The 21,297-nt window shown below is 39.0% G+C and overlaps 1 protein-coding gene across 2 annotated transcripts in view; it reads left to right on the forward strand.

Annotated features, from left to right (window-relative positions):
• The window catches only part of AP3S1 (adaptor related protein complex 3 subunit sigma 1), a 98,637-nt gene extending 81,149 nt beyond the window's left edge, over nucleotides 1-17,488 (forward strand). The window contains exons 6-7 of one of the 2 annotated variants that reach the window (XM_073624648.1): nucleotides 10,599-10,640; nucleotides 16,469-16,584. In XM_073624648.1, the coding sequence (XP_073480749.1) occupies nucleotides 10,599-10,634 (36 nt within the window). In that variant the 3' untranslated portion in view covers nucleotides 10,635-10,640; nucleotides 16,469-16,584. Of the gene's footprint in view, nucleotides 1-10,598; nucleotides 10,641-16,468 lie in introns of both variants that reach the window. The other variant, XM_073624647.1, reaches the window with a different exon arrangement.
• Nucleotides 17,489-21,297: the final 3,809 nt, after the last annotated feature.

Genomic DNA, 21,297 nt, shown 5'->3' on the forward strand with positions numbered 1-21,297 from the left:
GTCCCCCCACAAACCTTTGCTCTCCTTCCTTTGCAACCCATCTTTTTATCCAGCTTGGTCCTCCCTGACCTCGTTCTCTGCGTGGTCGGCAGCAGGCTTGTTCTGGGCCTATAACTTCTTCACGTGCAACACTTGTATATCCTTCCTATCACTCTGTGAGACCTATGGCCTTCCATCCTCCTGAACTCTTCCGATAGTTGCAAATCAAACCCTTTCTCTCCCCACGTACCCCTTCTGACTCTTCAGACCCAGGTTTCACACTTTTCAAATAAGCATGCAAATCTGACCCCCATAGACGTGGGCTTATCTCCAAACTATATGCCCTTCATCTCCTGACACAGCAAAACCCCTGGCTTATGTTAGCAAATGGGAGAGAGACCTAAACCTTACTCTTGACCATGCCGATTGGTCACTAATTTGGCAAGCGACAAAATCTTCCTCCCCCAACTAGGTTTTAGAGGAAAATAAGAAAAAAAATATTCTGAACCAAATGGTGTACTAAAATATTTACCAGTTCCCATGAAATGCAGCCTGACCAGTGCCAATTAAATGTAGCCTTACCAGTGCCCATGAAATGCAGCCTTACCACACAGAGCTTTGTCACGAATTTGAATATCCTGACGCTCACTGTAACAAATTCCATCTTCCTATGATACACGTCACACTGATTTCAATGTATCATTGGATCAGTGTTCCATCCATCTAGGAGGTGGGACATTGTTACAGTCCTCCACCTCGCACAGACTGGTATTCCCTGGCGAGGACTTCATCACATCCGCCTGTCACACAGACAGAAAACAGAGCGGCCGCCGGGGGGGTGGGCCTGGTCAATATTCGCTTCATAAGATGGGGGGGCAGTGCGTCTTACGGAGCAAAAAATACGGTAAGTTGCATTTTGTTAAAGAGGCTTTTCTTAAATTCATGGGTAAGCTCCATTGACTGCCATCTTTCTGTCCAGTAAGTGTGCCATATAGGTTTCAGCCACTGCGCAACTCCCATTGGTCAGTGTAATACATTTGATAGGTCTTAGCCATGTTAAGGAATGAAAGGCTCAGCAAGTGACACTTAAAGTGATTGTAAAGGCTCACTTTTTTTTTTTTTTTTTAAATAACAAACCTGTTATAATTACCTGCTCAGTGCAGTTTGTTTTGCACAGAGCAGCCCGGATCCTCCTCTTCTCGGGTCTCTCTTTGCTGCTCCTAGTACCTCCCCTCCTTTTGAGTGCCCCTCAGCCAGAAGCTTGCTACAGGTTGTCACCCAAGCCGATTCAGAGCTCCGTGTATCCATTCAGACATGGAGCCCCGACCTAGCCCCGCTCCCTCTCTCCCCTGATTGGCTGGCTGACTTTGACAGCCGTGGGAGCCAATAGCGCCACTGCTCTGTTTCAGAAAATTAGAAGGGGTGTACTGGATGGCTGAGGGGATCGTGGACATTGCTGCAGAGAGAAGGAGCTCAGGTAGGTAATTGGGGGGTGCTGGGGGGGCTGCTACACACAGGAGGTTTTTTTATCTTAATGCATAGAATGCATTAAGATAAAAAAAAACCTTCTGCCTTTACAACTCCTTTAATCAGAGGTGTGCAGAAGAAGCTTTCCTGACTAATAAATGTGTGGATTATTCTCCAAGGCAAGCCTTTAAAAATTGTTAAACTGAGTACATGTTAATTTTAAGCTTAATTTTCTAAGAGGATTCTTCATGTTACTATACATTATCCACTGGTCTTTGTACACGCTTTGTTATAAAAGGACTTTGTGGTTTAAAAGTGTAACAAAATGACTGACTGTGGCTGAACCAACATTTTTCAAAAACAGTTTGCTTCTTTAAATCTCAGCAATGTTAATTTCTGTTGTATAGAGGAATATAGTGGGGAAGGAAAGTATTCAGACCCCCTTAAATTTTTCACTCTTTTTTTTATATTGCAGCATTTTGCTAAAATCATTTAAGTTCATTTTTTTTCCTCATTATTGTACACACAGCACCCCATATTGACAGAAAAACACAGAATTGTTGACATTTTTGCAGATTTATTAAAAAAGAAATACTGAAATATCACATGGTCCTAAGTATTCAGACCCTTTGCTGTGACACTCACATATTTAACTCAGGTGCTGTCCATTTCTTCTGATCAACATTGAGATGGTTCTACACCTTCATTTGAGTCCAGCTGTGTTTGATTATACTGATTTGACTTTATTTGAAAAGCCACACACCTGTCTATATAAGACCTTACAGCTCACAGTGCATGTCAGAGCAAATGAGAATCATGAGGTCAAAGGAACTGCCTGAAGAGCTCAGAGACAGAATTGTGGCAAGGTACAGATCTGGCCAAGGATACAAAAAAAAGGTCTGCTGCACTTAAGGTTCCTAAGAGCACAGTAGCCTCCATAATCCTTAAATGGAAGACGTTTGGGACGACCAGAACCCTTCCTAGAGCTGGGTGTCCGGCCAAACTGACATATCTGGGGAGAAGAGCCTTGGTGAGAGAGGTAAAGAAGAACCCAAAAATCACTGTGGCTGAGCTCCAGAGATTCAGTCGAGAGATGGGAGAAAGTTGTAGAAAGTGAACCATCACTGCAGCCCTCCACCAGTCTGGGCTTTATGGCAGAGTGGCCCGACAGAAGCCTCTCCTCAGTGCAAGACACATGAAGCCCGCATGGAGTTCCGCATGGAGCCCGCATCATGCTGTGGGGGTGTTTTTCAGCTGCAGGGACAGGACGACTGGTTGCAATCGAGGGAAAGATGAATGCGGCCAAGTACAGAGAGATCCTGGACGAACACCTTCTTCAGAGTGCTCAGGACCTCAGACTGGGCCGAAGGTTTACCTTCCAACAAAACAATGACCCTAAGCACAGAGCTAAAATAATGGAGTGGCTTCACGACAACTCCGTGACTGTTCTTGAATGGCCCAGCCAGAGCCCTGACTTAAACCCAATTGAGCATCTCTGGAGAGACCTAAAAGTGGCTGTCCACCAACGTTTACCATCCAACCTGACAGAACTGGAGAGGATCTGCAAGGAGAAATGGCAGAGGATCCCCAAATCCAAGTGTGAAAAACTTGTTGCATCTTTCCCAAAAAGACTCATGGCTGTATTAGATCAAAAGGGTGCTTCTACTAAATACTGAGCAAAGGGTCTGAATACTTGGGACCATGTGATATTTCAGTTTTTCTTTTTTTTTTAAATCTGCAAAAATGTCAACAATTCCGTGTTTTTCTGTCAATATGGGGTGCTGTGTGTACATTAATGAGGATATAAAATGAACTTAAATGATTTTAGCAAATGGCTGCAATATAACAAAGAGTGAAAAATTTAAGGGGGTCTGAATACTTTCCGTCCCCACTGTAAGGGCTTAGTCCACTATACATCAGTCCTACTTTTCTGTAGCCTACTGGCGAATGAACTACAGAATGATTTACTAATAGCATATAGGCTCTTACTTTGCAGAGGAAATTGTGCGGTAATTTCCCTTAGCTTAGTGAAGTTCTGCCCATCATCCAATCATGTGCAAGCAAACATGCTTTTTATTTTCCTTGCACATTATTGAGTTATTGCATAATATATGCAAAGCATAGTTTCACTACATTTACTAAGCTAAGGGTACATTCAAAGTGAACAGCTTATTTGCCTTTTGTAATTCTACCCCATTGTGTTTCGTGACACTACTACTACTACTACTACTACTACTACTACCTTCTACTACAAATTTCTGTCTGTTGATGGAATCCTTTTTATTGTTGAATTAGAAAATACAATTTCTTCACTGCAGGGTTATGGTGTCATATCAAACTCCAGCTCATTCATGAACCATTTATGCTTCTGTGTGTACTCCAAAAAAAAATTTCAAAGAAATTATTACATTTCTAGAACTCATTTGTCTTCAAAGTCATATCCATTTAAGATAAGGTGAAACCTAAGTTAAGCAACAAGCTATATTGCAGGACCTATAAGAAGCAATAAAATCATTTTGCAGTCATTTTCCAGGTAATAAAGACACTTTTTTTTCCTTGATTTGTAAATCATTTCTTGCATTGTAATTATTTTTTGTTGCCCTTATACATTACGTGTCAAAGGCAATAATGCTTTACATACGTTTGATTAAGTATGCATGTACTATATATTCTGTAAACCTTTTTTTTCCTTTTTAAGTGGCTTTTAGATTTTGAATTTGCTTCAGGCAGAAAGGTTCTACAACACTAGTTATCAGAGTGAAAACTCTAAACCCAAAAGGTATAGGTATGCCTATTTTGTGTAGAGTTTTAAAACACATGTTCAGTAACAACAGAAGATTCTATAAGGCATATTGCCTCTCAAAAATTTGCTGGCTGTCCCCATGCTGATTGCCACTAGCATAGAGTGAGGCAGGAAAAAAATTGAATAAACCACAACACAGTACCATGTTAAATTTGACTCCTGAGACACCAGGCCGGCTTCCTACTCTTTATTGCTTTTGGCCCTTCATCTTACTGGTGAGATGTGAAAAGCAAATGGAAGTGAAATCGGTGCTTAGCATTTAACATTTAGAATTTGTGTTTGTGTCCCAGCCTGCATGTTAATCTTGTTAACAGCAAGTTTTCAGGAGACCGGTTTGTTTCCTATAAAAGCTATAAATCGAGATTTGAAAAAAGTATATGCACTGATATTTGTTTTTAATAAGCATATACATATACAGTGCCAAAAGTATTCACCCCTTGGCATTTTTTTGTGTTTTGTTGCCTCACAACCTGGAATTAACATGGACTGTTTGAGGATTTGCATCATTTAATTTACAGGACATATAACGTGAATTCGTGCAATAAACATTAGTAGTGCTGAATTATTGTATATAAAGTGACTCCGTGCAAAAATGAAAAATTGATTTGACTAATCCCATTGTATCATATTGACTAGTCCACTGTATTAAGATGTTTTTCAAATGTGAAACTGACACACCCAAGAGTCGTGTTTGAGAAAGATATAACCTCCACCTCTACACACACACTGCCGCTTTTTTTTTGCACGGAGTCACTTTACTTTCCATTCAGCGCTACTAATGTTTATTGCACAAATTCACTTTATATGAAAGTTTAGTGCAATTTAATATAGAAAGTTGTTTATTTTGAGTGTATCTCACAGGAAGTTGCAGCTTGGCTTTCTAAAAACAAACACATTCATTTTTCATCTATTCACTAATTAATTTTGTTTTTGATGACAGCGCAGTAATTTTATTTTGTTTGATAATTTACAGAATATGCCCACAACTTTGAAGATGTTTTTTTCTTTTTTATTGTGAAGCAAACAACATATAGGACAAAATAACAGAAAAAGTTAATGTGCATAACTATTCACCCCCCTAAAGTCAATACTTTGTAGAGCCACCTTTTGCGGTTATCACAGCTCCAAGTCGCTTTGGATCAGTCTCTATGAGCTTGCCACATCTTACCACTGGGATTTTGGCCCATTCCTCCTTGCAAAACTGCTCCAGCTCCTTCAAGTTGGATGGTTTGCACTTGTGAACAATAATCTTTAAGTCTGACCACAGATTTTCTATTGGATTGAGGTCTGGGCTTTAACTAGGCCATTCCAACATATTTTACATGTTTCCCCTTAAACCACTCATGTTGCTTTAGCAGTGTGTTTGGGGTCATTGTCCTGCTGGAAGGTGAACCTCCGTCCTAGATACAAATCATACACAGAGTGGTACATGTTTTGCTCAAGAATATCCCTGCATTTAGCACCATCCATCTTTCCCTCAACTCTGACCAATTTCCCAGTCCCGACTGCTGAAAAACATCCCCACAGCATGATGCTGCCACCACCATGTTTCACTGTGGGGATGGTGTTCTTTTGGTTATGTGTTGGGTTTGCGCTAGACATAGCGCTTTCTTTGATGGCCAAAGAGTTCAATTTTAGTCCCTTCAGACCAGAGCACCTTCCTCCATACATTTTAGGAGTCTCCCACATGCCTTTTCGCAAACTCAAAACGTGCCATTTTGTGTTTTGCTGAAAGTAATGGCTTTCTTCTGGCCACTCTGCCATAAAGCCCAACTCTATGGAACGTACGGCTTATTGTCCTATGGACAGGTACTCCAGTCTCTGCTGTGGAACTCTACAGCTCCTCCAGGGTTACCTTAGATCTCTGTGATGCCTCTGATTAATGCCCTCCTTGCCCGATCTGTGAGTTTTTGTATGCGGCCGTCTCTTGGCAGGTTTGCTGTTGTGCCATGTTATTTCCATTTGGTTATGATAGATTTGATGGTGCTCTTAGGGATCATCAAAGATTTGGATGGTTTTTTTTTTATAACCCAACCCTGACTTGTACTTCTCAACAACATTGTCCCTTACTTGTTTAGAGAGTTCCTTGGTCTTCATGGCACTGTTTTGGTTAGTGATGCCTCTTGCTTAGGTGTTGCAGCCTCTGGGACTTTTCAAAAAGGTGTGTATATGTAATGACAGATCATGTGACACTTAGATTGCACACAGGTGGACATCATTTCACGAATTATGTGATTTCCGAAGGTAATTGGTTGCACCAGAGCTTTTTATTTGCTTCATAACAAAGGGGGTGAATGCATACGCACATGCCAATTATCAGTTCTTAATTTCTAAAAAATAGTTTTATGTATATATTTTTCTAATTTTACTTCACCAGACTATTGTGTTCTGATCCATCACATATAAGTCAGATTAAAAAAAACATTGAACTAAAGGCTGTAATGTAACCAAATGGGTAAAAAAAAAGCTAAGAGGGTGAATACTTTTGCAAGGCACTTTATGAATCCAGGAAAACAAGTTTCACTTTGAATTTGAGTTGGGAACAGAAATGATTTATTGGGGGTCATGTGTTTATTCACGCCAGGTGTATTTGGATACCTTCTTAAATTAGTATTATCACATTGTTTAAATATTCCCCTCAATTCTTGTTTTGTCCTCACTGGAGCTTTCTTTTTTAAATGGTTTCCAAGTGGTAGTTTTAGTCAGAATTTCCAAATTGCTGTAAAAGGATCAGTAGTCAGTACTTTTGAGACTGTGAAATTGTCTTTTAAGGGTTTTGTTTTACTCTTGCCATCCAATTACTTACAAAATCGAAGATGCAGAAAAGCACCTATCCCAGTCAATAGTAAACAGTAGTAGCGATTTTGTAAAAACTGAAATGAGTATTGTCCACACTTCTGCATTATATTACAACAATGGTAGGCTGTGGATGGCAACACCTTCGTTTTTCCATCACTTCAGCTTTCTTAAGCCTAGTACACACAGGCCGAATGTTGGGACGACATTGGCTGGTTCAATAAAAACTGTCCGACTTTCTAAACGTGTGTATGGCTCTGACCAGAGGGATCAGTTTTTTTCTTTTTCACTGGTGTGTACCAGGCTTTAGAGCTAGATTAATGAATGTTAACTAGCACATCTATGACCTGCAGCCTGTTAGCTCACTAAATAGAGTCTTGTTTTCAGATAGTAGTCAGAACCTGATGAGTACTCAGTGGTGGAATCCATTATGTGGGTCTAGGTTATGGTTACCTCACTGCCTTAAATTTATTGTGAATAGGATGAGTGCAGGCTTGTTTGGATCCTAGTCCAAACATATCTGAGCTATTCCACCAAGAAGCTGTCTCCTGCATAAAACAACTGCTAGGCAGCCGTGGCATTCTTGCCTCATAACCACATGTATACAATGGGCATGTATATGTGCGGCTGCAGAGCCAAATGCCTTTGGTCGCTTATGATTGGCTTTGTGCTGTGACAGCTTCCTGGTGGGATAGCCCAGATGGATATGGACTAGAATCCAAAAATGCCTGAGCTCATCCTTACTTTTAATGTAAGGCAGTGGTGGGGTCCCCATAACCTAGATCCACATAATGGATTTCACCACTGAGTGCTCATCAGATTCTTCCTAACGGGGCAAAATGTGGCCTGCTTTAAAGCTAATTTTACTTTAAGGAGCGCTACTCGTACAACCCAGGCAAGAGTTAAGTATTCATATTTACATTTTTCATTATTCTGGTTAAAACATCTTTGAAAACTTTGAGCCAACCTTTGGATTCCTGCATGTTATTCCTGGTATGTAAAATCAAGTCTTGCATGTTTTCCAATCGTAAGCATGTGCCATTTTAGTTCATATCCCAAGATGCAGTATTTACATCATTAGTCATGAAGGAAGTCTGCTGGTTTGTTGGGTAATGATTCTCATGTCAAAATGAGCATTCAACTTGTTAGATGTCAGTATAATCTCTAAGTACAGATATAAAAGACATCACTTAATGTTGTTTTGTATACAATATACTGTGCATATTTACATGTTATCACTTGACCAGGTGCTTAAAAGAAATGAGGGGTATCTGCTCCAGTGAGAGCTTTGAGGGGAATTCCCCTCCTCTTTAATATTTTCTCATTTCCTCTTGTCTCTTCAGGATGGGATGTGAAGGGAAACCTTTCCAATGCCATATGAGGGGAAAAAAATACCTGACTTATTTTAAAGTAGCGCTATAGGCAAAACTCTTATTTTCATTTTGGATAGAGTAAGGGTGGGTTCTAACCCTTGTTGGTTTATTATGTATTGTTCTGTGCCCCATTGGGAAGATTTCCCTTCACTTTCTGTCCCATAGCCAAAACTGGCCTGCAAATTAAGGGAATCCCTTGGGGGCCACCAGAACTAGTGTCCCCATTGGACGATTTCCCCTCTTTTTTTGGGGACTGCAATGGGGGCACTGACAGGTGTTCTAATACCTCTCCACTCCGTCCAAAACTAAAGAAAACGTTTTGCCTTTAGTTATACCTCAAGCATTCCATACTGTGTCCAGAACTAATTAATTAAAAGTTTGGGATTTAAAATACTACAATATTTTCGGGGATCCTCTTCCCCTACCATTACTACTTCTTTTTTCTTTTCCTTTTTTTTTTTTCCTCCTGTCCCCTTTTCTCTCTTTTCTCATTCCTCAAATCCTCTGGCATTCCTCTCTCGAGGTTAAAGTTATTGTAAAGTCTTGTGTTTAAAAAACAAACCTGTTATACTTACCTCCTTTATGCAGTGGTTTTGCACAGGGCAGCCTGGATCCTCCTCTTCTCGGGTCCCTCTTCGCTGCTCCTGGCCCCTCCTTCCTGTTGAGTTCCCCCACAGCAAGCAGCTTGCTATGGGGGCACCCGAGCCGAGCTGCAGCTCCGTCTGTCCATTCAGACATGGAGCTGCCGTCCTGCCCCCTCTCCTGATTGGCTAACTGACAGACAGCCACGGGAGCCAGCGGCACCACTGCTGTGTCTCAGCCAATCAGGAGGAAGAGTTTTGGCTGGCTGAGGACTTGTGGACATCGCTGGAGAGATTGGGCTCTGGTAAGCATGGGGGGCTGTTACACACACAGGTTTTTTGTTATCTTAATACATAGAATGCATTAAGATAAAAAAACTTTCTGCCTTTATAACTCCTTTAAACTATGATGATTTATTGTTATGCTGTTGATGGTGACTAACTGAATTACATGTGATTAAAGCTAATGCAGAGTCTCCCCTGTTTTTTTTTTTTCTTTTTTTTTTTTTGTAAACTATCCGCTAAACATGCCAGATTCTCTAAAGTGTTGCTGGAGCTTTTGTCTCTGTGTTGGTACTTTGCTTTCTTTGTTTTTTTTCCAAACTACATTGTAGTGTCACCGTCTTAATATTTAAATTGTAAAAAATAATAATGTATTGAATGTAAATACTATAATATAGGTTATTGGATCTTTCTATTAAAATTCCAATAATTAGTATCTGCCTTAAAGGTATTTTTAGGGTGAGTCTGATATATGGTATGCATACGTTGATGTAGTAATAGGGAGTGGTTCCATGCTATATTTTGCTGTCCCATTTTGCTTAATGGGCTGAGACTATATTTCTCCTGGTAATACAGGGGAAATAAAGAATCTTAGCACCATACACCAATAAAGGGGGGCATGAAGTGGGCGCTTCTGATGCAGGCGAGACATCAGCAGGAATCCAGTTGTGTTTTATCCAGGAAAACCCGTTTAAGAATTGAAATTAATTTTCCTGCTATATCAGTGACTATAAAGTAGTTTCATGCTCATGGGCTTCTTTTAGAATTATGGATTGATGGTATTTCCACTCTAAAGTGACTATTAAACCTGTTACACATTTTGGAAGCTGTGTTTTCAGCACTTAAATCAATGCTTATGAGATCATGCCGCCAAGCATTTCCTAGAACTCAGCACCTTACTGGTTTTAAGTGATGTAAGCAGTTTCTTGTGAATTTACAGGCAGCATTCTTGTATATGTTGGTTCACTCCAGAAAATGGCCATATCCTATTGTGTAGATTTTTGACCTTCTTTTTAATTTGTTAAACAGAGCATTGGACATAACATTTATTTCCAATAATATTTCATATGCCTTATTGAAAAATTTTCCTTTTTAAAATATAATAATTTTTATAGACCATAAAGATAACCACAGATTTTCACTGATTCAAACTAATGAGAAAAGACTGAAATGAAAGCCCTGAATTTCCAGTGAGCAGATGTTTCTAAAATATGTCATGTGTGTGTGATTTGATCTGTAGATGACCTAGGAAGCACAATTTGTAAATGTTGCTGTCAACTTTCTTTTAGCTTCTTGCGTTCTTTCTCTCTCTTGCAGAGTTTTATCTTTCAGTCCTCCAGGCAGGACAGGTAGACCAAGGTACTTCTGCCAGCATCTCCTTTATGTACTACTGAGAAAGGCAAAGCAAAATGATGTCCTTGTTTAGTCGAGACATCTCAGATGAATCCCAAACCTATACAAGTGCCAGCCACACAGCCATTTTTGGTGCAATTTTTTTTTTTTTGTTTGTTTTAGTTTTAAGTAGTGCTTTACTAGATTTTGTAGCATTTCATGCTTTCTTTTTATTTTCATCAATGTAATATCAATTTTTTTGTTTAGTAGAAAACGTGTATTATAAGCTTCTGAATGTATAGCGAGCATTTCTTTGAGAAGTTATCCTGGAGAATGTAAAACTATTATTTGGGTTTATTGACCATTTATAATAATAGGAGATAATAGGGTACCGGTGTTGCAAAGCCATGATGTCTTTTTAATACTAAGTTGCCATTCTGCAATACTTGTGCTCAAGTGGCAGCTGGTGGTAATTTTTTTTATTTTTTTGGGCGGGGGGGGCACAATCAGTGCACCCACAGCCGGCATCCTCTGCCCCCCCCCCCATCTATGGCGGGCAACGCTTCACGTGGCTTCCCCTGCTCTCCTACGTAGGCATCATGGCAGCTTCCGACGTGCGTCTCCTCCCTCCTAGGCCAATTGGAACGCTTCTCCTTTCGGCCCATCGGGAAACGGGTCTTGTACCCCCTTCCTGATTGGCAGGGAGGAGAATCGGTGTGACAATAGCAAATGTACATTCGCTATTGTCACGCAACTGGGTGGGATCAGGGCGCAGTGCTCTGCGCCCCGAGCCCATCCTTTTTTGAAGCCTATTAGAGCCTCTGGCTCAAATCGCGTGCTTCAAACCCCCCCATCCCCCACCCCCCAAATGGAATATATGCGTCCGGCATGCAGATCATGCGCCCCTAATGGACAGGCTGCCACTGCTTGTGCAGATTGGATATCTGAGGCTTTCCAGCATATTTAATAAGTGCCACTGGTAGATAGAAGACAGAAAACATCAAACCGCATATCTCTACAACCTAACTTCAGTGGTTTCCTATACCTCACATAAAAAAAAACATTCTCATTTTGTTTGGTTCTCTTCTTTACATGGGTTGCCACTTCAATGTAGGGTGGCAGACAATTCTATTTAGTTATAAAAAAAAAGCACAGGGCAATGAAGTCTACATGACACCTTTATTTTCAGCCTTAGCCATGTAGCCTTTGACTAAATCATGGCTGAGCTGCAGCTGTAAAATACATTGTAATTGGATTGCATAGAACATGTCTCTGCATTTTCTTCAGTGAACTTATGTATTTCTTTTTTAATTTATTAGATATTGTTAATATGCAAATATAACCCATGCAGGGGTTATAAATGATCCATGTATATGGATACAGTAGTGATCAATTATTTTATTCAAGACATGCAAAAGTGCAGCAAAAAGTTAGGTACATAGCATTGGTAATGGAGCCAAATAAGTCCTGGGGGAAAAGAACAGGAGAATCAAATATTTTTGTTTTGTCAGTTAAGTTTGAAATGTATGTATGTTGTTTAAAACCTAGTGTTTGGGTAGACCACCTTTTACTGAATGAGAAGACTAAGTTCCAGTCATTTCTGTTCTGAAAAACAGTGTAGATATAAAGGACCATCATATCAGTTGCGTGTATTATTTTTTTCTTAAAATATGAATATTCTTTATTCACACTGGCAAATCAGGTTACTTTATCCCAATAAAGTCACTGCATCCCAGTGTGTGTGTGCAGTTTGACTCCATTTATTATTCCCATTTTGTAAAACCAACAGAACCAGACTAGAACAAAAATATTCCCAAGATAGAACCTGATGTCTCTTCTCTTCTTGACAATGTAGACCCTTTTCAGTTCTGTAAACTTCTCCCTTTTTTTTTTTTTACACTGAACATTTTGAAGATCAACCTTTTTGGAGATTATCAACAAACTTTTTATAGTAAAAAAAAAAAAGATAGTATATAGATGCAGCATGCATGCCTAAGACTTGTTTTGTGAATATTCGTCAGGAAGTTGGTGTAGGAGGTGTAGACTGGGATATCATCACATTTGCTTGATGATCTCATCAGGCACAGTGTAATGATGTCATAGTAACAACCAGAAAGTAATGTTATGCTAATAGAAGCCAATCACTAGTATATTTTCTAAGTGGTTTTGTAGTCTTGGACTGATCATCAAAGCTGTCACCCCTGTTTTTAATGTCACTGATTGGAAGAGACCATATATTTTATAATATGCGTCATGGACTAGAATGTAAACACCCAAGGTAACCCACTGGTTCTCAAATGGTTGCCTAATGTGCACTTAAATGCATGTACTAGGCTTAATACAAGCTGATGACTACTTTAATAATTATTTTTTTAATCAAGTCTCTACTACTTTCTTGTAATTTTTTTTTTCCTTGTGTTTAATTTCTTTATATTTTATTTTATTTTGTGGATCTGGCAAATGAATCTGACATAGTATATAACCATTTCCTTACATTACTATCCCTGTGATTCCATAGTTCTGAAAATGGACAGATGTCTGTAAACGTCTATCAATTTGGCCTCATTTCAATCTATTTGCAGACTTCATTTTGTTTTCTTTCTCTGATTCTTTTCATTTGAATCATCCAAGTAGTTTTATCATGCTGTTTACCTTGTGAACGTGTTCCTATCCTTTTCACCTAAAACCTTTTATCCAAGTCTTGTGAAGCCAGTAGTATTAAGTGATGTGTATTTTGTAGATCCTTTTGTTCCTTTAGTCTAGGATAAGATAGATTACGCTGTTACATTGATACTGAATTATAACTTGATGTTTCAACAAACCAAAATCATCTACCTAATGTTTAATGAAGAACACAAGAGCTCTTCGTGGCCACTGGAAATTCTGCTTCAATGGTAAACCAGTCCTGTACAAAAGTGCCAGTTTTAGTTGTATATAAGCCAAGATAACAACTCTCGCTTATATTTTGAGAGTTTTTGTTGTGCTGAATTTACTTTGTAAGTTTTTAGCCATCAAAGCTTATTTTAAAGGAGGAGACAGGGAGCAAAAGAGCAAAACCCCACTGTTGTTAATTTTAAATGAAATGTAAACTTTACAGGCTTGGGATTGAAAGGGATTGATACTTTTCCACTTCCCTTAGTGACCATGCGTAAGTCATGCGTTCAAGCCCTGAACATCTTCAGATTTTTGCCTGAAGGTTCAAGACTTCCATAGGGCTCATTTTATGGAGGTGCTGGATACAGAAGTGCTTTTTGGTGTCTGTATAACTGCTGGCAGTCTGCTTCGCTTTCAGATGTCTGATTTCGTGGGGAGTTCAAGGTGAATGGTTGGCTAGGCACTGGTGTCTACTTAGCCTAATACCATAGATCTTAGGCTAGGGAATATAAATGCAGTGGATTGCCAAAAGGCTACAGAGAAAGGTCTTCTTTATATACCCACAAGGAAACGTCTAACAGAAGTGGGATAAGAATTAAGACTTGACTGTGACTACATGCTTGATACTGGTCAGCGATATAATCAGTAGTGATGCCTGGGTAAGGATGATGGCCAATTCTCATTTTTATCTTTGAAGATGCACTTTAAAAGAGGAAAAAAAGCTGCAGTACCTAACTCATGCTTGCCCTCGGTGACTTATCTCAGTGAGCAGAATTAAGTTTTAGATGGTGGTTTCTACAATCGAGCTATTTTTCTGATTTGGCTTTTTAATTAGAGCTCTAGTTAAAGATATGTTGTCCATGTACCTACATTTACCAAATTATTTTTTTAGCTATACTACACAGCCAAAGTCTAATTCATAATTGGTTGTGCTCTTTGGCAGGCCATCACTTGAAAACATTTAAAAAAGACAGTAAATCCTAAAACATTAAATAAAAAAAATAAATGGAAATCGCAGCACCACTGTTTTAAAGGGGTCTAGGTAAAGTAGAGTATGTGTAAATACATAAAGAACAATGCAAATCATATTTACTGCTGTAGTCGTTTTATATCAAAATAGTTATTCAAATATATATAACAACATATTGCACAATTCACATGTGACTATAAGTGCCCAAAATGCTTGTAAACTAATCACGGAACTGTATTGATCTGAATAGAGATGCTTTATCGGGATAGTAGTTGTACAGTATTCATGTGACTTGTAAAGGGCAATTCTCTAACTTTTAGAACAACACTTACCAGCCAATCAATGTGAGATGTTGAGTATAACACATTTTTTTAATACCGGGAACGTAAGTTTTTCCTATCGCACGGAATCCCGGTGCAAATTATTGCAGTCTATGCCGTTACAATGTGCATATTCAGCCTCAGTTAAGTGCAAGGTGTCTGTAATTGTACAGTAGTCATTTAAATGCATCAGCCTTGCTTCTATTCAATTTACTTGGCTTTAAGGGTTGGATCTTATCACACAATCATTCATCATCATCATTGATCATGTTTAGTTAATGTCACATACCATTTACGCAGCACTAATCTCAGTTCCTGGCTTGATAACATTCGTGTCTTGTGGGCCTGTGTATCCTTGTCTGGGCTTCACACACACATTCTCTCTATATATGTCCTCGGACATGACATCTTGTAGAGACCAAAGGTACCCAAAAGTGCTTGACCATGGATATTAAACCTGGGGCACGTTGGTTTTATCTGATAATTTTACATTCTTGTACTGATTCGGATTTTTTTTTAAACCATATCAGATGCTCTTAATTATGCACAAATATGTTTTAGACCACTTTCACAATGAGTCGGTTTTCAGGCATTTTAGTGCTAGAAATAGCACCTGAAAAGCACCTCCTATTCATTGCAATGGGTCTTTTCACACTGGGGCGGTGTGCTGGCGGGATGTTACAAAAAGTCCTGCAAGCAGCATCTTTGGGGCGGGTTGTGGGTTCTGTAAATAGTGCTCCTAAAAGCCCCTGCCAATTTGCCAATTGCAATGAATAGACAGCGCTTCCAAAGCGCCTGAAAAGCAATTCAGAAGTGCTGAAAAATGGGCCCCCTTTTTTTTTTGGTCACTTTATCACGTGACCTTAAAAAAAAAAAAAAAATATGGAAATCAAGTAATTCTTCTTAAAGGAGCAATGGATACATTTTGCCGTAGAATTGTTCCAGTTTTTTATTTATAGCAAAGTTGCACCTAAACTGGTTCACTGTACATGTTAAAACATTTAAATCATTGTGTCCTTATTTTATAACTCAAATAATTCTGTTTTTAACAGATTTTACATTTTCTTACTATCTTTATTTTATTTTTTTTTTAATTCTTTTCAGACAATTCTTTTGCAGTAACTAGGAAACCAGTAGTAAACATAAATGTATTCGGGTTATGTTAGTTTGTCCTTGTTCTTATATTTTTTTTCATAATATTTTCAGAGTAAAGCTTTAAAAAAAAAATCTCTGTTCTTTAAATAATATGAAATAGCCATCATTATTGGACAAAAGGCATTCCGATTACAGCTAATTGCAGGCTTGTCTGACTAGTAACCTCCAGCTGCTGCCTAAGAACCACAGAAAGCTCAGCCAGTTGTCATTTGAAAAGAGCAAATTGGTTCGGGAGCTCAGGAAAAAAATTAGTATTTGAAATTCGTGTAACCTACCTGGCAGATATAGGTGGTTGTTCACATTTGAGCACCTCATGGGCCTTCTCATAATCATGTTAATGTTCAGATTGACATTTCATGCGTCTTTCTGTCTTTGTGCTCTTTCTAATCTTTAATCCTTATTAATCCATTCCATGCAAACTGGGAAACCCCCAGCAACTTTTGTGACCTTTTTATCAAGTGCACTGTGGTCATGGTCACTCAATCAAGGAAAAACATTAATCTGATTCTCATTTCTTCTTTTTATTCTGCTCACAGGCTGGATTAGCAGGTGCTCCGGCTCGAGCTGTGTCTGCTGTAAAGAACATGAACCTTCCTGAAATTCCAAGAAACATTAACATTGGTGACATCAGTATAAAAGTGCCAAACTTGCCTTCTTTTAAATAGCATTCTACTGCCTCCCCTGACACACAATTGATGCTCAGATAAGTTTACCAAATTTCAGTAAATTTTTTATTAAGTGGAGGAACTGCTTGGGTTGTTTGTGCTAATCTGCAGTGTTGGATGTAAGCATTGCCTTTTACTTACCAATGCTAAAGAAGAAAAACGCAAGCTGCAACTTGGTTCCAAAATGGCTTCCAAGCTCCCTTTTTTTTTTTTTAAGGCATGTTATGTGTCTTGGCTGCTGCATTGTCAGAGAAAGTATTAAAAAAATTTAAAAAAATCTTGAATTTTCAGTGTTGCTACCTTTTTGTATGTTCCTAAAATATAATAAAAACTGCTTGGTAGTGGCAGCCATTTTGTAAGTTGAATCAGTAGAAACTAAAAAGGCATGAAAGGGGGTTATTTATGGATATTAATAATGATTTATTTTCTATTGTAACTTTTGCATTAGCCACAGAAGAAATTTACTAAGTTTACCTCAGAGTGCCTCGTGCTCCACTAACATCACCACTTTCTGGCAATTTGCTAAAATATACATTGGTTTACCTTACAAAATGACTCCACTGTATGCGGCTGATGGGTAATCTTGATTTTTGTAATTCCATAAAGTTCATTCCTGTATGTTCCTTTTCTCATTCAGATTATTTATGTCTATATTTTGTAGAATGCATGTTAGTCTCACTACATTATTTTTTTCATTACATTTAAGTGTAAATTAAATGGGTTTCAATAATCATGTCTGAAAAAAAGTGTCTAATTATAATGTTATCAGTGGGATTTTTTTAGATCTTGGCTTATAAAAATAATTTTAACACTGTAATAAAATTGCTGAGGTTTAATGTTCTGGTTTGATGGTGTTAGATGTACTGTAAAATAAATATTTTATGAATGGTGCACTTGTGTGTGTGTTTGTTTTTTTTTTTTTTTTTTTCCTAACCAGCCCTGCCTAAAAGGGAAGTATGGGATTCAGTCAACTCAGTAATGTGTTCTTTTGTCAACAAATTGGAGTACATTAAATGGCATATTTTATAACACTATTTTTAAAAGAGGAAAAACATGTAAGGAAAAATGAGGACAGCACCAGGTAATGGCAAGGCATTTTTAATGTGCAGGGGGTTTTTTTTTTTAACCACTTCCGGACTGCTGCACGCCGATGTACGACGGATATCGTTATGGCAGCAGCTAGCTGCCATAACCCCGGTATCGCCATGTTCGGCCGGTGGTCCGGTACAAGATAAAAGTGGTCTCTGCGGCGAATTCGCCGCAAGATCACTTTTATCGGCGGTGGGAGAGGGCCCTCCCGCCACAATCCGGTGCCCTCTGCCGCTTACCGGAGCCGTCGGCAGCGGTGGAAGCAATCGGATCCTTCCCATGGCTGTGCATGGAGACGAGTGAGGGGAAGATGGCCCCCACCCGTCTCCATGACACACGTCAAAACGTCAGTTCCGCCCATAGCTCTTAAAGGGGCATTTTTATTTATTTTTTTAATTACTTTTTTTTTTTAATTGCATTTTAGTGTAAATATGAGATCTGAGGTCTTTTTGATCCCAGATCTCATATTTAAGAGGTCCTGTCATGCTTTTTTTCTATTACAAGGGATGTTTACATTCCTTGTAATGGGAATAAAAGTGAAAAAATTATTTTTTTTTTTTAAACTGTAAAAATAAAAGGTAAAAGAAAAAAAAATTTTTTAAACACGCCCCGTCACGCCGAGCTCACGTGCAGAAGCGAACACATGCGTGAGTAGTGCCCGCATATGAAAACCGTGTCCAAACCACACATGTGAGGTATCGCCATTATCGGTAGAGCGAGAGCAATAATTCTAGCCCTAGACCACCTCTGTAATGCAAAACATGCAACCTGTAGAATTTTTTAAATGTCGCCTAAGGAGATTTTTAAGGGTAAAAGTTTGTCGCCATTCCACGAGCGCTTTTGAAGCGTGACATGTTGGGTATCAATTTACTCGGTGTAACATTATCTTTCACAATATAAAAAAAATTGGGCTATTCAAAAAAGTGTGTTTTTTTTTTCGAAAAAAAAGGGCAATTGTAAGACCGCTGCACAAATATGGTGTGACAAAGTATTGCAACGACCGCCATTTTACTCTATAGGGTGTTAGAAAAAAAATGTATATTGTTTGGGGGTTCTAAGTCACTTTCTAGTAAAAAACGTTTTTAACTTGTAAACACATCAAAAAAAGAGGCCTGGTCCTTAAGTGGTTAAATCTGTTTTGTATTCTGAATTTTAAATCAACCACCAAAGTTTGATTTCCACTAAATGCTGGTTAATTATGGCACAAGTGTTAAAGCTTGGTTAATTTATTTTGTACATTGACAATTTTAAAACCTTTTTTCTTTAACATCGCAATTGGCTGCCAAATGTAAACTTTTTCTGCTGATTTCTTCAACTATACAAAAAGTGGGAGATATGTCAGTAAATCAACAGAGGCACTAATGAGTGAAACCAATACCCATGGTCAAAATGTAAAGCATTGACTATCTTCTTGGAGTAAACCAAAAAATATGTAGAAAATGGGATTTTAAAGGTACCCCTGATATAGGAAAAGACATTATCTACTAAAAATATATCAAATATTTATTAAAGCAGTTTTACAAAAAAATATACGATAAAATGTGAGAACAGTTTTACATTCACAGTCAAAGGTATACATCCTCAACCTAATATTGACAATGAAAAAAACTGTGGTCACCAAGAGTTCAAAGCACAACCACGTCCACATAATTTCAACATGTTTCGCCCAGAAGGCTTCATCAGGAAAATGGACGAGGCTTTTCAATTATTCAACAACAATATTCACGATAAAAACAACCTTGGATGTTCAAAAGAGAAAGAGAAAAAAGGTAAATACACAGAAAAAAAAAATACATAAAACATTAACATTTATGTAACTTGAAAGCTCTTTAGCTTGTGCAACCATAACTCCACCAAAACCACCCTCCAGAAACAAAAACAGGAACAAAAACCATCCCACTCCCCCCCCCCCCCCCAAAAAAAAAAAAAAAACACCCAACAACCCCCATCACATAGGCTCACACCCAACCCTCCCCTAATACTCCCACCCAACACAACCACCGCGTCAACTCCATACCTCTGTAATAGAGTTCTGGGGAAGTCGCAGGATACGAGGCGTCAACTGAGAGAAGAGGGGAGGAGGGGTGCCCCCAGAAGTGACTCCCCCCTGTGTAGTCCAGATGGATGCCTGATCACCCGTAGGGAGGGATGTATATTCACATGGATGAAAATCATCAAAAGCAAAAAGGATGATTACGGTATCTGTAACAGATATCATAGATAATAAAATTTCACACATATTACGGGTGAAGAGAGAGGTAGACCACAAGACAAACTAGACAGTGGTCACCAACCCCCCGAAGAGTATTTGTATTGGGAGCTCATGAGGACTGAATGGCACAATAACAATTGTAAAAAAGCTCCTGTATAGGTGAAGACAAAGCTGCTCCACAGTTTCTGAAAAAGTATATAAAAAAAAAAAATGCATGTAGCTATATTAAACTTCAATGCGACGAGGAACATATGTACGCTGCAGTTTTAAATCTTCAAGAGCACCTGCTCACCTTGAAAAGATATCACATCGTTATGTAAGAAGCTAAGTCACATTTCTATTGGCGCTGCTGAAGGGGCACCCTAAAGTAGTGGGCCACAAAAAATAGTCACTTCCTATGAAAAAAAAAAAAAAAAATAGATTTGTTTAAAAGGAAATAGATCACCAAAAAGTGGTGCTTTAGTTTACAATTAGACATATCACAGAGTGTTGAACCGATTAACGGCCAATGTTTAGTTTTACCTGGTGCCGGCGTCCATGTTTAGCATGAGCTCCCTGACTGCTAGCAAGCATCTGAATGTGTGGGGTTTAAATATCCCTCCCCATGGCCCCAGAATGCTGTGCGTGTCATCACACTGCACTGGAGCCAAGCGGACGCAAAGAAGAGGTTCCTGGTCCAAGGACTAATGACCCGGAACCGGAAACGACAGACAGGAAGTAAAACTACTTCCTGTGTGCCCAAAACAGCACTAAGACTCCCTTTGGAGACAGTGCTGAGCCAAGAAGAAAAACTTGGACAGTTGGAAAGATGGCTGTGGGATACGGTTATACCGGTATGCCAAGGACTATAAGGAGACCACAAGGCGGGCGCATGCCGGGTTGGCAACCCCCAGGAAAGAAAAGCCCAAGGGGGATGTGTGTCCAACCTAGTATACACCCTTGGGCGTCCATACGGGGATCAAATGGCACTGAACTAGGGGGGGTAAAAACGAGGGAAAATAGAGCCTGGGGAGGGGTAAAAAAAAAAAGGGAAAGAGGGGTTCCCCAAGGTTTGGGTGTGGTCGTGATTGCACATTACAATGATTTGTCTACAACATTGCACCACTAATTTACATCCACATATGAAAAGCTGTATCAATATGCATATCATTGCAGCTGACTCAATATATGTTAGTATCCCTTTTCTAAAAGATGTATTGTTTCTAATAGAGGCAATTCTGGCCTAGACAACTAATCCAGAATTAGTCGCGAGAGGAATAGTAAACGTCTGGTGATCCCATGATGTTCAAACGCAGTAAATGTTAACAAAACAAGGGAAGGGAAGACACTCAATGGGGCACCTGCTCCCAAGGAGACAGAAGTGACCAGATCACAAAAGGGGGGATATTTATAGAAAAGG

The sequence above is a fragment of the Aquarana catesbeiana genome, linkage group LG01 (genome assembly GCF_042186555.1).
Source record: "Aquarana catesbeiana isolate 2022-GZ linkage group LG01, ASM4218655v1, whole genome shotgun sequence".
Taxonomy (NCBI): Eukaryota; Metazoa; Chordata; class Amphibia; order Anura; family Ranidae; genus Aquarana; species Aquarana catesbeiana.